The 16,025-nt window shown below is 39.2% G+C and overlaps 1 protein-coding gene across 3 annotated transcripts in view; it reads right to left on the reverse strand.

Moving 5' to 3' along the window:
* Positions 1-16,025, reverse strand: part of LOC113161994 (protein sidekick-1) — a 209,043-nt gene that overhangs the window by 6,764 nt on the left and 186,254 nt on the right. For all 3 annotated transcript variants that reach the window (XM_026359906.2, XM_026359905.2, XM_026359908.2), the window contains 10 exons: positions 13,889-14,090; positions 10,329-10,432; positions 10,095-10,165; positions 9,238-9,376; positions 7,480-7,536; positions 7,207-7,308; positions 6,058-6,173; positions 2,167-2,353; positions 1,928-2,065; positions 1,686-1,847 (listed from right to left, as the gene is read on the reverse strand). In XM_026359906.2, the coding sequence (XP_026215691.1) occupies positions 1,686-1,847; positions 1,928-2,065; positions 2,167-2,353; positions 6,058-6,173; positions 7,207-7,308; positions 7,480-7,536; positions 9,238-9,376; positions 10,095-10,165; positions 10,329-10,432; positions 13,889-14,090 (1,278 nt within the window). The remainder of the gene's footprint in view (positions 1-1,685; positions 1,848-1,927; positions 2,066-2,166; positions 2,354-6,057; positions 6,174-7,206; positions 7,309-7,479; positions 7,537-9,237; positions 9,377-10,094; positions 10,166-10,328; positions 10,433-13,888; positions 14,091-16,025) is intronic.

Consider the following 16,025-nt stretch of genomic DNA (forward strand, 5'->3'; position numbering starts at 1 on the left):
GACGAATATTTCAGCTTTAATTTGATGTTATAGAAACTTTGATACATTTAACAACACAGAACACCGTTTGTATCAGATGACCCACATTTTAGGTGAGCAGAAGTTTTGGAACAGAAGGTATTAAAGTAAGTTAGTCAATATTCAAGCTGCACAAAACAAGCATAAAGGATTGGGCCGGGATTTTCCAGATAACCTGGTTGAACTTATCCTTGACTTGGCTGCACAAATGCTGGATCAATTAATCCCAGTCTAGTTACAAATGGAGAGTTATTCTGTGTTGCCTGAACTGTGGTTATCCACTCATCCCGGCTTCATTTAGCCCAGACTCAGTTACACGAGAGCAGGTTAAATTAAGCTGAATTAAGTTACTATGGAGATTTATTCTCTGAATTTCAGAGCAGACTAACGTCCAGGATTCAGTTTTTACAATAATCATATTTTCTAACTTTTCATGTGGTAGTTGTGATTAGTGTCAGACTTATTTTTATATCAGTTTCTAGACTCTTGACACTGGCATGTCCTTTCTTAGACGATGTAGTCGATGAGGAAACTTTGATACCCAGACGAGCATTCAGGCATCAGAGAGTTTTCCGGGACAGGCCTGATCCTTTATCATTTGAAGACCAATACCTGATTGGCAAGTACAGATTCTCATGTGATGCCATCCGATATTTCTGTCGGCTTCTGGGTCCATATATAAAAAAACCAGACAGCGCGGAGCCAGTCACTGTCCCACAGATGGTGTGTGTAACCCTGCGGTAGTTGTTCCTTTATTTGGTTGGGGATGCTGAAAATCTCAATAAAGCCGCTATTTGCTGCTCAATAAGAAGATTTACGATGGGAATAAAATCACTTGTCCGTGTTTTTAAAACCTTCCCTGACCACAGAGGTCAAGGAGGAGTTCTACAAGATTGCAGGCGACATGAATTACAAATGATATAATCTGACTTGACTGCATCAAGCAGAGTTTAGTTTGTGTTACAGCCTTCCCTAATTTCATTGGTGCAGTGGATTACACCCACATCCATATCAAATGACCCTCAGGGGAAAATTAGGTCAATGGAAAATTAATAAGATAGGTAATTGATAAACTGACACTACTACTACTACTGATTGTCTCGTTGATGCACGATGACGCTCCTCCTCTAGGATTCAGAGTCCTGTTACCATTATGAATTATTGCATCAAAAAGTTTGCATCTGAATGGTGGATGGTTACACCTTCACCCTTGCTCTGTGGAGGTTGTTGGTGATGCCTCTGACTGTTGTTCTTGGTTTTTCTTCACAGCTTTTCACAAGTCACAATTCCTCTGTCACTAGCTGCAGTTTTACTTGACTGACATATTTAATGTGTCTGATCCCAAACATTTGGTCATTTGATACAAAAGGTGCAATCTTCTGTGTTGTTTAATATAGTAGGATGTGTTTGTGTCCTCCAGGTTAACCGTGTTAGGTTTACTGGTGACTCTAAAAATGGATGGATGTGAATACGAATGTGAATGGTTGTGTGTCTCCATATATGAACCCTGTGATAGACTGGTAACCTGCTCAGGGTGCACCCCGCTTGTCAGCCAAACACTGCATCCCCACAATCCTTACCAGAAAAAGCAGTTAAGATAATGGATGGATGGATAATTATTAAGTAGAGACAAACACCCACACATACAAAGTTACAGACATGCCTACCTTGCACTGACTGAGCAGTGATGTTTGCCTGTATGGGTGGTCCATAGCTGACTGTGAGAGCCTGAACGCTCACGATGTACGTCGCGCCTTTGACCAGGTCCCGAACCTTCAGCCACCGCTGCCAGCTCCCCTTCACGTCCACTGTCACAACTTTACTCACTCCTGCGCTCACACAGACAATTCCAATTAAATGTCAGCATCCTCCCCAACATATCTGTCAGTGTGTGCATGTGTGTACATACCTTGTACAGGGGCTGTGGGCTGATAGGACACCCTGTATCCCTCCAGCTGCCCATTAGGAGTGAGTGGGGCTCCCCAAGACACATTGACACTTACGCCTGTCACCTCTGAGAAGGACAGGTAGCTGGGCTGGCTGGGAGCTGTAGACAGATGGAGGACGACATGTACAATAAAGGCAAGAGCAATAAAGACAAGAAATAATATGAAGCTTGGTATTTTTGCTCTTAGCTATGCTCCCTACCAGACGGCAGGGTTCGGGCCCCACGGGGCTCACTGGGGGGTCCGTCCCCAGCTGTGTTGAAGGCTGTCAGTGTGACCAGGTAAGGCGTGTAGCTAGTCAGGTTGATGAGGTGCACACGGGTGTCTGGGACAAAGATCACCTTCACCTTCTCAGTCTGGTTCTGTTTGTCCCTCTCCCAGTAGTGGATCTATAACACGAGGAAGAAATACTGTCAGCAACACCAAGTCTGATCTTCCTGATTCATGAGTGATTTATTTCTGTTTTTTAATCCATCCATATAAAAAGTGCTCATGTGCTGTTTTACTAGGCGGAGGAGACAGTTGGTTACAAAGAGATTTGTTTAGGAATTGACACTTTAAAAGAGTAAAGTAAGGGTAAAGTGTGTATCACTTCTTACTGAACAGACAACTGGTTTCCATAAACATCACAACCGTTCTCTCTGTTTTATGTAAAAATACCTATTTTAAATCCTCTGATTTTATTCAGTGACATTAAATTCCACTATCAAGCACAATGTGGCATTTATGTCATATCAATGTCATAATTACTACTTCCTGAGGTGTAAATAGCCTTAACGTGTACATCCAAATTGTCATCTGAATACACTATGTGTGTCTTACAATTTAAGGTAAACCTGAAGTTAATGTCTAAAGTCCTATATTATAATTTCACATTATTTAACTGTTCAGTTTGCTCATTTGACCCATTTCAATGATCAAACAATCAGTAATGCAGAATTAACTCTGTGCGTAGCATTTTAAGAAACACTACTGCTGCTCCCAGTTTGTGTATGCAGTATATGCAGACTTCACATTCTCTGCAGACTGAAACAGTAATTATGGACATGACCATTAACTTTCATGACACTGGCCAGTAATGAAGACACACAGGCTACTTTGGTTGATCCCTGTAAGCTTAACAGAACAAAGGTCAGCTGATTATTATACCATATGATGAAATCAATATCAATATTAAAGCCTTGCAGGGTGTAGATTGTGAATGCCACAATTTAATGATGCCAAAAATTGCTTTTTTCAATGTAAAATGTACTCAGAGCTATGATGAAGCAGGTCTAAAGTTCAGGCTCTGTGCAAGTTATTATTGAGAAATATTGTTTCTGTGGCTTTTTGGCACCTCAGATGGGCCAACATATCACTCTTGGTTACGTCTCATATAAATTGTGATTTGAAAAATGTGTTATTTAACTGACTTTGCGAAAACAAAATACGTCATAAATCCTGAATGTGTGACATTGTCAATGAGACAGGCTGTATATAATGAGAGAAAACAGGTAGGTAATATACTTGATATTTTACTGCCAGTAAACAGCCTGTATAAATGCATATTGAGAAGCAAAACCTGTCTGAGGCATTAAAACAGCTTGCCTCCTGCTCATAATGACACTGGACAGGTGCACATCCACAGTAACATTTCTTAAACTTACAGGCACTTCCTTTAATATATTACCCTTAATAAATCACTGTGTGATCCAAGCTGAATGTAGAGTGAGATCCCAGCAAACAGGGCTGGTGGAGCTGCCTTGACTTTCCCCACATATTCTGTACAGTCATATCTGATACACACTAAAAGCAAGGTTACAGAGGTTGTTGAGCCTCATGCATTAGAAATGAAATAGGGGGAAGAAGTATATACAAACAACCTGGGGTGAGAAAATAAGCATGGCAGCTGTTACAGTCACAGATCTTCTCATGTATTTTAATGTATTTTAAGCTTAAATGTTTTTCGCTTCAAGTGCAAAGTCACAGACAAACATAAGTTTCAGAACCTGAGCAAGTGCAACACGTGGACGTTTTTCTTGACAAGCACTCAGCGACAATCAGCCCCCCGGGTGCCTAATCATACAGTACATGATTCGTCAGCTCATTCAAACTGTAATCAGATCATAAAATTGTTGCATTTATAAGCACAGACAGACTAAACATTTTGTTTACAGGCATATTACAGTGTGGTCGTTCATCTGTCAACCACTGATGAACCAATAAGATGGAAACAAAGAGAAAAACTGTGAGATAATGATATGAAATGATTGATTTGACAATTTGACATCGCTGTTATGTGAGTCAACAACAACATGCAGCCCTGTATTCAATATCACAATAAATATGGGTCCAGTTTGTACCAAGGAGATGGTAAATGCACCGACATCTTTAATAATACCCCACATTTAACAAGGAAGTTGATGGTTGATGTAGAAATAAAGAAGTAAATGGTATTCAGTATGATATTATTTTGTTTTCTTTTAGCTGCTGTATAGAATACTGTATATTCAGTAGGTTTTCTTGGAGTATAAACTGTGTCTGTGCAGTTTGGTTTATAAAGTAAAACAACAACCAAGAGCTACTTTTTGAGAAGAGGTCCATTTTGTTATTATTCCTAACAGAAAGCACTACAAAGAACCATAAGCTATATTTACAACTTCCAAACTTGGAAGTAGCAGCTTATGAGTAGCACTTGAGGGCAGCATTAAACCATCTCTGTGCTTCCACAAGCTCTTGTAGTAATGGGATACAGAATAACTCCATCCATTTGCTCAATTTAAAATCATAATGTATTTTGTTCTGCATAACAGGGATATTTTAATGTTAAATGTTTTACTTTAGAAAATAGGAAATATCTCTTGTAATACTTTATTCTAATAGTTTGCTAAAAAGTCCATATCATTTTGTATTCCGCCGTGTTGTTGTTTAAAGGATTTATTTTAGTATTCAGCAGCAGAGTTAGACCCTTAGGATCAGTCTAAAATCAATTTTACGTTACCAGAAATGATTTCAGTCTGACATGATAGGATCAAGAAACTTAAATGGATGTTTCAAATATTTCTTTTGTTAAACAGTTGACTTAGATATGAAATCCTGATGAACAGCAGGTGGATGTTTGTTTTGCACTGTAGGAAACATTTTACCTTCTTCAGATTTTTCTTTGGTAAAGATGAGAAAAAATTAGAAGTTGCTACAACAAGAAAATGGCTTCAATCAAAATATGAATGACTAATGTTTACTGAGGGACTTTGTTGTTGCTCAGATTAACATTTAATACTGTGAAACCTTTTCCAGCAGGTGTGTTCAAGAGATTCCACTTGACAGGACGTGGATAGTTTAGCATTACCTTTTACCCCTCACCCATCATGTTCAGTGTGTTTAACAACCCCTCTAGGGCATTTCAGTAAACCTCAACTATCAAAAAAACACTCATGCACTGAAGTTTACCTGCTGTCTGTGCTGCTCATCTAAAAGAGTAGAAGTGTTAACAGAAGTCAGAACCTATAAATTCATTAAACATTCTTTCTTTGCTCTATTTCTCTCGTCTTAATCTCCTTAACCCCCTCTGTCTCACACTCCCCTTCCGCGTCCATCTATCTCTGGTAGTTGAAACGTATTCCCTCAATCCTCTCCTCTAATCAGGATTCTACAGGGATCACTTGCTCATCTCATTCCTTCACTCTGCAAATATTACATTCCCTTCTTTCTTTTCCATTCGCCTCTCTGCTGCTGCAAAAATCAATGTGTCTAAAGCAGGACAGATAACCTTGTGTTTGAAGTACTAAGAGCAAAGGGTGGGACAGGGGGAGTTGAGGGGGAGAGACAGACAGAGAGTGATATTGAAACCATTAAAGCATATTCAGATTCTTCCTCTAACTTAATTCTCTTCTCTCTTTTTCTCACCTCTATTGGACACTTTAAGGAGCAAAAAGACAAGACCTCCAAGACAAGAGCAGAGACGTCTTAAATATATACAGAAACAATGCAGTGTGTTTTTCTACCACATGGACACTCAGAATCTGAGTGGGTATTTTTCTGTCTTGTGTACCTACTACAAAAGGTCTTTGGGTTTACACTTGTTTATTTTTGGGGTTTTTTTTCTATGTGTCACCTTGTATCCTTGGATGAGTCCATTCTGGGTCTCAAGGGGTGGCGTGTCCCAGGTCACTTCCAGGATGGAGGGAGACACAGCTGACACTCTGATAGACTGGGGTGCCACCGATGGAGCTGCAGCAGAAGATATGTTTCAGAAGACTGTTACTGTGTATGCAGCTGAGAGTTAGAGTGGGAAGTAGGGAAGTTAGGTTCTACCCTTTCAATTAGAATGGGCCTAAGGCAGTAACTTGTTACTCCACTGTACCGCACATATGCATGAATACTCAACAGTGTGCACCTCAGGCTAAAGAAAAGGCCATATCACCCCATTTCATCATACCCCTACAGGCTTCTCTGGCTCCTGCTCCTCCTGCTTATCCTCACCTCTCAACCCTCTGCATGTGATATGTATGGCCTACTAAACTCTACAAACAAACACACACACCTTGAATATAAATGCAGCATCAGTCTGATGGAGTGAGCATGAGATTGTTAGAGAAACTGGAAAATGTGTAGATGCTCTTATCAAAATGTGCACATTTGCTGCAAACTTGCCCTCCTGTGTGATTTGTGGTTTATAACTGTCCTGTAGTAGTGTATGATGTGTGTGTGTGTGTGTGTGTGAGAGATAAATTTCCTCTCCTATGTGTCTAATGGATCCATGGTTTGCTTCTCTAGGGAAAGTTATACTGGGGTCAGCCCACCAATACAAAATAGATGACCTTGTGCAGCTTTTGACAACATTCATATGTGTGCACATGCAGTGCACACACACACACACACACACACACACACACACACACCCTATTAGAGAGCACCACTGAGCCTCTCAAAGACAATGACACTCAAGGGGCAGAGAGAGCAAGACAGGAGACAGAGACATGACAAAGCGAGAAAGGGGAGAGAATGTGAAAATGACAAGAGCAGAGGACGAGACAAAAGTGACAGGAAGCAGGCAAAACAGAACAAAACAGTTTTAACAAAATGGTCCCAGTAAGGTGATTTTAACAATATCACCATATATATATATATATATACATATATACATATATATCTCAGAGCTTAAGTACATGGGAGAGAAGAAGCTTGAAAAACAACAGCATAACAATAAACAGGTTTAAATGTGCAGATCACACACTGACGACCTCCTCTTGTTTTCGCCTACCTGCCTCTCCAACAGACACCTCGACTGGCCTGGAGGGTGGGCTCTCTCCAATGATGTTGTAGCTCGTCATAACAATCTGGTAACGTTTAAACTTCTTTAGTTCTGTAGAGAAATTACAGTACTTTAAAAACTTTTATACAACGTGCACGGAAAACACATGTCATAGTTGTGACTGACACTAGAAACGGGCTTCTCATTAAGCGAACTAAAACTACATCTACAACATAAAGATCCCTTGAGCTTTACTTCACAGTTCCATTTTAAATTACTTACGTGTCAACTCGAACTCTGTTAGCGAGGCACTGCTGACTGTCTTGAAGGTGCTCTTGGCTTGGGAGTAAAGAGTGAGAGAGAGAGTAAATCAATAAATGTTTCAAGTTTAGCAATACATTTTGCTATTATAATGCCATTCAAATGTTATTTCAATGTTTGAAAGACTTTTATGTTTCAGTGCCCTTGTCAGACTCAGTGGACTCTGCAAGAACACAGAATTGTCCATCTGCCAATTTATTCAAACAGATCCTCGACTCTAAAGTACTTCAGGCTGCACAGTACATAATCATATTTTTTTACTGCACAGATAAGGTGCAGTGTGGGTGACCTCATAACATTCAAGACATTTGAATGAAATCATTTTGAAAACAATGCAAAACAGGTTTAATAGAAATTGCTAACCTTGCACTGGTGCATGAACAATTAAACACACTTATATAAGCATTAAAGACCAGAGATAAACCTTATCCACAATTGGTCTATGTGCTCATTATTATAAAGAAAACCTTTTTTTTTCCTTTCTCTCTCCTGTCCTTTATAGGTTATCTTAATCTTAACACCATCAACCAGATCATGTGAATGTTCTGAATGAAATAAAATCATCATTTTATTTTTGCACAATCATCTGAGAACAGATACTTAGTTTATCATCAGTCATGTTTGTCACAATGTACAAACTATATATCTGACAATACTTGGACAGTACTTCACGAATTCTGGAAATAAAGTTTCATTTCACCATGACCATTAGTTTAATGCGCTAATGTGAGTGACAAGTTTTAGCATGCCTGGGTAACTACATGTTCTTATTATTATTATTTCCAAGCAGCAAATTATTCACTGCACAAGGGAAAAGGAGTCATATTGTAGTTAAGTAAGTAAATAAGCTAAACACAGTTGTGATAAACACATTAAGTCTGACATATGACATTTTTCCTTATGATACCTACAATACAAAGACTAACAGTGGTTTGATCATAAGGGAACAGATGTGCTTCTCCTGCACTAAAAATATGCTGGGTGCTTTCTCTGCTCCTAAAAAACAAAATCTCTTATATTCAACAGGAAAAAGAACATATGGAAAACTGCTGTTTCTTTATTTCTGCTGTTTTCCTGTGATCACATTTCAATTATAAGCTTTAGTCTTTTAGTACAACATCTGGTTTGTGAGATGTCAAGTGCACGTTTAAGACCTTTTCATAGTGTTTTAAAACAATATTAGCTCTTAACAGTAATAGTTTCAACATTTATCTGTAACAGTATATAGAGTATTTTAAGTGAAGATCACAAATTTATCCAACTCCAAATGAAAATGTATTTTTAAAAAGTTTGTTAAATGAAACTTTCATTTAGAAATAAAAGTATGTTTAACTTGATGTGACTGAAAATAAGAGAAGCCAGGAATGGAATAACTAACCTTCAGAGGTTAAATCATCCTATTAAGATGACAACTGATAACTGTTAAAAGCTTTATGTATATTATTGATACATGAGGTATTTCATATGTTCTTAGGTCAGAGCGCCACCTTTTTCCTAACTCTGGACCTGTACCTCACAGAAGATACTGTTTTTAGAGCACCTGGCTGTTTCAGTGTTCTCTTAAGAAGTAAAACATTTCTAACTTTAAATTAAACAAATAAATTAATGTATTATTAAACTGTGTATGTGCCATATGAGAAGAGAGACCTTGACAAGTGTAGGAAATGAATCTGAGCGAAGTGAGGATAACTCAATTCACTCTGTATCACTATTACTCACTTGTGATTACGGCACTTGTGGTGTTGTTCTTGGTCGCCTGCACTTCTGCTTCAGAGAAAGTGGAGTTGTTCACTAAAAGCTCTCTATAATACAGCCGGTATCCAGTCAGCATCCCGTTAGTACTGTTGTCACTGGGGCGCTGGAAACATGCAAACAAGCGCACACAGGAACATATGAATTGGATGCATTTCTCGAAAAGAAACTTCTGAATTCTGCTACTGTGCTCATTTCTTAGCGTAGTGAGGTGACTGACAGAGCATTGGCAGACTGACACAGCAGTATTTTATCAGAAGAGTCCACTTTAAAGTGCTGGTGGGTTGTTCTGGCTGTAACCTGCACAGACAGAGTGATGCTTCAGAGGTTTGGGACTCTTGTAAAGGATGATGAAATTGCCGGTGGCTTTGCTTTCCATTGCCTCCTTCTGCTTTGACAAGGGGCTAGGAGGAGCGAGAGACGACATTTCCAAGCAGAAGACAAAGAGTGACAAGCAGTGAAGTTACCAAACTATATCTACTGCTCGTTCAGGTGTCACTGTTGTTACGACCACTTCTATGTTTCCTTAACTCCACTTTCTTTCTCCCTCAGGACCGCCTGTCCTTCCCTCTATCCCTCCAGATACTCTGTGCTTCCTTCTGACCTTTCCTGTTTTAATAAATAATGATGCATCCATACACACAGAGCAACCCACTTACAATCACTGAATTAAGCCAGACTGTAGGGGCCTCATTCACAGTGTGAGGGATTAACCTGGACCTTAAAGTGTTGCTGTGTAGGTCTGTGTGTATAGATATTATGTAGGAGTCTTGTATGTGTGTTGTAAATAAGGGAATGTGGTTCTCTTGGAAGTCTGAACATACCTTCCACTGCACCAGGACTGAGGTAGTAGTTGTTGGTTTCACTGCGAGGATCACTGGAGGTTCATCAGGCACTGGAAGGAAAACGCAGAAAAACAAGAGTGAGGAAGAAAACACAGACAGAGTGGTTTCAATCCATCCCGTTAGGCATCTTCTCTCTGATGTATGAAAATCTATGTATTTCCTTGTCTTCCCACTTTTTTCCTCCCCTACTTCATCTGCCTCCCAGCCTCTCACCGTCCTGCAGAGTTGTAACAGCCTCCGTCTCTTTGCTGAGGACACTGTCTCCTATATCGTTGGTTGCCAGCATCCGAAACTTGTATGACGTGAAGGGCTTCAGTCTATTCACACACACACACACACACACACACACACACACACACACACACACACACACACACACACGCACACACACACACACACACACACACAGGTAGGCACACAAAAGACAAATAAATAAAGACAGTTTGAATTTAGAGTTGTTGCACTGTAACTGCACTGTCTCAATGTGATTTTATTATTGCATTGGTAGTTTAGTCAATAATAGCACAGAAATAGACTTTAACAATACTGCTACAAAACTAGATAAATAATTTTAAGAATTGACTTTGACATTTGACCTATTGTGTTAAAATTGATATTTTATATTTGTACTGCCTTTAATTAACCTTTCAGGCAAATTTTAACCTCTTTGTATTGCATTAAACATAAATAGTGCTAGTCAAATACAGTTTGATTTGATTTTTATTTGCTTTTCAATATGTTCAGTCAGTTACTTTACCAGAATATCATTAGCAGAGACAAAGCTTTACAGAACTTTACCGTAAATAAGACTTTCTTCTTTGTTTCTCACTGAAAGTGTGTTTTTTGTTTGTAAAGGTTCCTTTTAATGCTGAGACTCTATAAAGTTTACAGTGGTTTGTGGTATTCTCCTCTTACTCTGACACAAAAACAAACAAAAAATACACAAGATACAAAGAATACAATGACATGCTCATCAAAACACTGTTGCATTACAGCACCACGAGTGGTCATAAAACTCCAGTGGAGCCTTTAAGAATTTTAACTCAGTGGCCTTAAAAGATCAGAGAAAATCTTAAAAAATAATCATCTTACATCTTTCCTAATTGTCTTTTCTGTCGAAGTACTTTTACTGCCATGCTACCACAGCAACAACAGTTTATCTGCAATTCTCCAAAGTGGAAGGATTAACAAGAGTTACAATTTACATCAGTCATTTTGAAAACAATTGACTCTAGAGCCACTTACAATCAGCCCCACAAACACACAGTCATTGTTAAGGACTCGCTGAACAAGTCTGCTGCACGGTGCCTTATAGCACACTAATAGTTTAAAAGTACCCTCTCCTACACACTGTGGGAAATTGATTAACATTTAAAAAGGACAGATGGCTGCAAAACAGTTATTTTCCATTATTTCTAATTCATATAACATATTATTAATTCGAGTTAATAGGTGCAATTTAATAATTTGCAATAATTCAACTCCTGCTCACACATCTACCTGCAAGGTCCTTTTCTAGACTTTATTTACTGAGGAGGAGACTACAGAGGACCAGTTAGAAATTCAGCAGGCAACAGGAGAACCACTCAAGTGTCTTCTTGTATAATAATGAGCTAGGCCCAATAAGGGACAAGAAAAGGCCCTGTGGGGTCGGGGGTATAGCAGGAACAGCACATCAAAGGCACCAAACTCTAAGAGGGTGGGGTACCAACAGCACAGGGAGGATGTTAGGGACAGTCTTTGAAAGTGTGTGTGGATTTATGTGTGTCTGCGCATCAGCCTGGGGACTTCGATGTTTTGGTTCCAAAGACGTCTCGGTGGAAAACAACAATTAGGATAGAGAACAAGCAAGTGTGAGTGTGAGCATGCAGAGATGTAAGCTAATTCCTCCATCCGGTGCTATAATGAGAGCATTCAGTGATAGATTGAGCTCGAAAACAGCATCAAAACAACAACGGCAGCACAACCATCATGGCAGACAGACTATCCCTGAGGCGGGTTGAAAGAGGCTGATGCAGACACACTGAGAGAACGCTCTTCAGCATCCCAAACAGCCCTGTGATTGCTCGTGAAGGAGAGCACACAAATGGACACGAAGCTGAAGACACGTGAAGGAACACACTAGCTAAGCTTCATCTTTGTCCCACTACTCTGGCTGTCAGGGAAATTGGAGTAGCCATCCGGTCTGACCGATATCACCTGCTGCCTTAATAACACCAGGGAGAAGAGGATGAGGGATAAAGAGAGAAACAGAAGAGAAAGAAATGCAAAAGGGATGGAGCCCTCTTCCGCTGGATCAGTGGGGCTGATGCTTGAGAATCTATGAAGGAAAGAATTCATGCCTGATGGTTTCTGAAAGCATTGGCTGTTGATGGGTGGATGGAGGGAGGGAAGGAGGTGGTACACTACAAGAGGCACGACAGATAAAAATGTAAAAATAGTTGTAGAGAGAGATAATGGACACACAGGACACAAAATTGAAAGCATTAAGATGGAGTGAGAAAGTATTAAGAGAAAAAAAACTGAGATCAGTTCCTGCTGTGCTGTGATTAGGTGACTCCTCCACGTTTCCGCAGTGATTATGATTACTTGCCTCTCTGGTGTTTTTGTGGTTTGCTTTATTCTCCACAACCCCTCTCTGTACTTCATGTACTAAATTAGTAAAATGTTTCCTGTGTTCTAATTCTCTGTTGTTTGTTCTGAGAATTCACACAATCCCGTTCTCTGTCCACTTATCTCCCTAAGGATACATAGACACTGCAAGATGTTTACAGATTGCTTTAACTAATTCAAGTTCAGCATGTCATACTAAACTACATTTCCATGTTAGTACTCTGTAAGGGGAGCAGAAAACACCAGACGTTTTATTCTTGTTTTCTCCAAAGATGCTTGAAAAGGCCTAATTGTAATTTCCAGATTACAGTAATAGTAAAGGCAGCTTCACCTGAAAAATTGTCAGTATTTTTTAAGGAATGTATCCTTGATTTTAGACAGAGGTACAACACAGGCAGGTTTTATCAGCTGTAATGTTAGCACTGTCCCGAGCCTCCTCTTTATGGTTTTAAAACCAGAATCTTGCAAAAGTTCTTATACTTAATTGCCACATATATGATATCCAGCGAGAACACTGAGGCTGAAGCTAAAAGGACGATAACACATACAGAGGACATGGAAATGATTGAACAGCATTGTTCGAGCATGAGCATGTAATACTGTGTAGAGTCAGTTAGTCCTGGTATGATAAGGAAAATGTTAAATCAGACTGTTAACATAATCCTGATTAGCTGCTTATCTTACACACTCAATCAAGTGAGACAAGTAGAAGATATAGCTAATTTATATGTTTGTCAAACGTAACCTTTCTGGAGTCACTGAAGCGTAAACTTTGCCAAACCCAATAAAGACCTAAAAGGCTAAACTCTTACATAAAAGGATCTAGGATCAGCTTTCACGTTGCTGCTGCAGTTTTTTTCATAATAAAACCTTTAACAACATAAAGTATGAAAGAGTTTAAGAGTATATGATCGTGGCCAGAATTACATTTCCCTTATACTGACCTCTATCCACCACTGGCTGATTGGTGTAGGCAGCAAACCTGTTAGTCATACTAATATCTGCAGCTTATGTTAAAGCTATTACCCTCTTTTACCCAATCATTTCATTCTTGTGTTTTTAGTTTTTAAAAATAGTAAAAACCAGACACTGCCCTTCAAACCCTTTATTTATGACAGGTCTGACAATCACTGCTTGGACTTATACACATGTGTTCGTACCTGTCGACAATCCAGGTGGTGACGTTGTGCGGGATGTCGGCAGTGTGTGTTTTCCATTGCCCGTTTGGCAGTTCCTTGACCTGCAAACTGTAGTACCTCAACGGGGATGAGCCTGAGCTACCCGTCACCCAGTGGAGGCCAAGAGACCGAGCTTCAACTCCATCCTGAGGAACAGACAACTTCCTGGGAGGCTGGGGACGCTCTATAGATGTAGTGAGGCAGCAAACAAGTGAAGATGAAAAGAAAAGAGTGGGAGGAGACGAATAAGTTAGAGGAAAGATGAGAGGGGAAGAGAGGGAGAGAAAGTACAATAAGTGATGTGACAAAGACAGGAACAGAGACAGCGTGAAAGGGAAACAGTGAACAACAAATTAGAGCAATTTATTTAGAAAAAAACATGCTAGTTGATATTCTGACACATTCTACACAAGCATTCATACATAAAATTGTTTTAGTGGTTTAACATCATGTAGCTGATAGTAAATTTGTGTTTTTCTTAAGAGAAAGGCTGCTTAACACTTATACACTTACAGTGTCAAGAAAAAGTTTGTCAACCCTTTGGAATGTCATGGATTTCTGCATTAATTGACAAATATAAATTCTGATCTTTCGTGTCCTTACTGAGAACAACCATAAAAACCTCATAGCACTAGTGGAAAAAGTATGTGAACCCTTGGTAATAATACTTTATTATACTTACTTAATTTCTTACTTTAATTTTACTTTACTTTGTGGGAAAAGCATTCATATTAGTTAGAATGCACTCTCTAGGACTTCATAAACCCACTGTCAGAGACACTGGTGAACAATAGTGAACCAAAATTAGTCCAAGACCACAACAACAACTCATCAAGAAGTACAAAACAAAATATCCTAAGAAACCATCAAAGGAAATGCAGGTCTCTCTCACCTCAAAGTCTCTATCACTGTCTGACAGACACTGGGTAGAAATGGTATCTATAAGAAACTGTTAGATGAAGGTATTATTGCTTGCTGCGTTTTTCCAAAACACACTTACGGGTTCACGTTACCGCCGATGTACACTAAAAACCGAATTTCTTAAAAAAACATTATAGAGGTGGTAGTGTTATGTTGTGGGGATGCTTTTCTGTGTCAGGGCCCCTTTTAATAATTGTATGATGTGTATTTTGATTTCTCTCAGAGAATCCTAAGGAGAAGTTCAGGTCATCAGGTCATCAAATTACTTTTCCCCATGGGGGATTTATGTATTATATCACCTTTTGGCTTTTATTTTGTGTTTGCTAAGGTTGTCTTTGTTTTATCTTAGATTGTATTTAAAGATTTGAAACAGTTTAGTTTGAAACACACACAAAAAAGAAATCAGGAGGGGATCATATGTTTCTTTACAGCACTGCACACATGACCAACAAATCAGTTTTCTAGATCAGAAATCTAACTGGGGAAATCTGGTTTCTCTGATCTCCTACCTCAATTACACAAAGCAACTTTGAACAAATCAGCTTACAGCATGCTGTAACCCAGTTACTTAAATGTATGTAAATGCATGTGTGAGAGACCTGCTGAGAATCGTCTGCATTCAATACATTTCTCTACTTATTAATTCAGGTTTTCCCTCCTATATGTGACTACACACACTGAAATAAACGGTGTCCTGGAGAAATGGAGACTATCATGGAACATATACTGCAAATACCTTGTAAAACAGGATATGGGCAGCTAACATTTACATAACATATGTTTAAATGAAACAAGAAATCTAATCAGTGCACTCAAAGAAACAATTTCTCGTCAAATTGCCAGTATGTGTGTGTGTGTGTGTGTGTGTGTGTGTGTGTCTTTGCTATTTAATTAGAGGATGAGAGATGGCTCTGAGAGTCAGTATCTTTGTACAACTGTGTTGGCGGTGGCTGTGTGATCAGTTGATGTGTGTACATAAGTGCATGCACAAATAAAAACACTGTTGGGGGCATAACTGTTTAATTTCAGACGCATCAGGTTATTGATTAAGTCTAGAAATAACTGCATTATTGATTTTCCCGAAGTTTAATTAATCTGCACTTATGTTCTCAAACAAAGGCGCAAGCACAGTCACACACACTCACACACATACACAAGCCTGGCTTCCTTCCTTCATCCTTATCACAAGTAATTTAAG

Source organism: Anabas testudineus, chromosome 1 (genome assembly GCF_900324465.2).
Source record: "Anabas testudineus chromosome 1, fAnaTes1.2, whole genome shotgun sequence".
Taxonomy (NCBI): domain Eukaryota; kingdom Metazoa; phylum Chordata; class Actinopteri; order Anabantiformes; family Anabantidae; genus Anabas; species Anabas testudineus.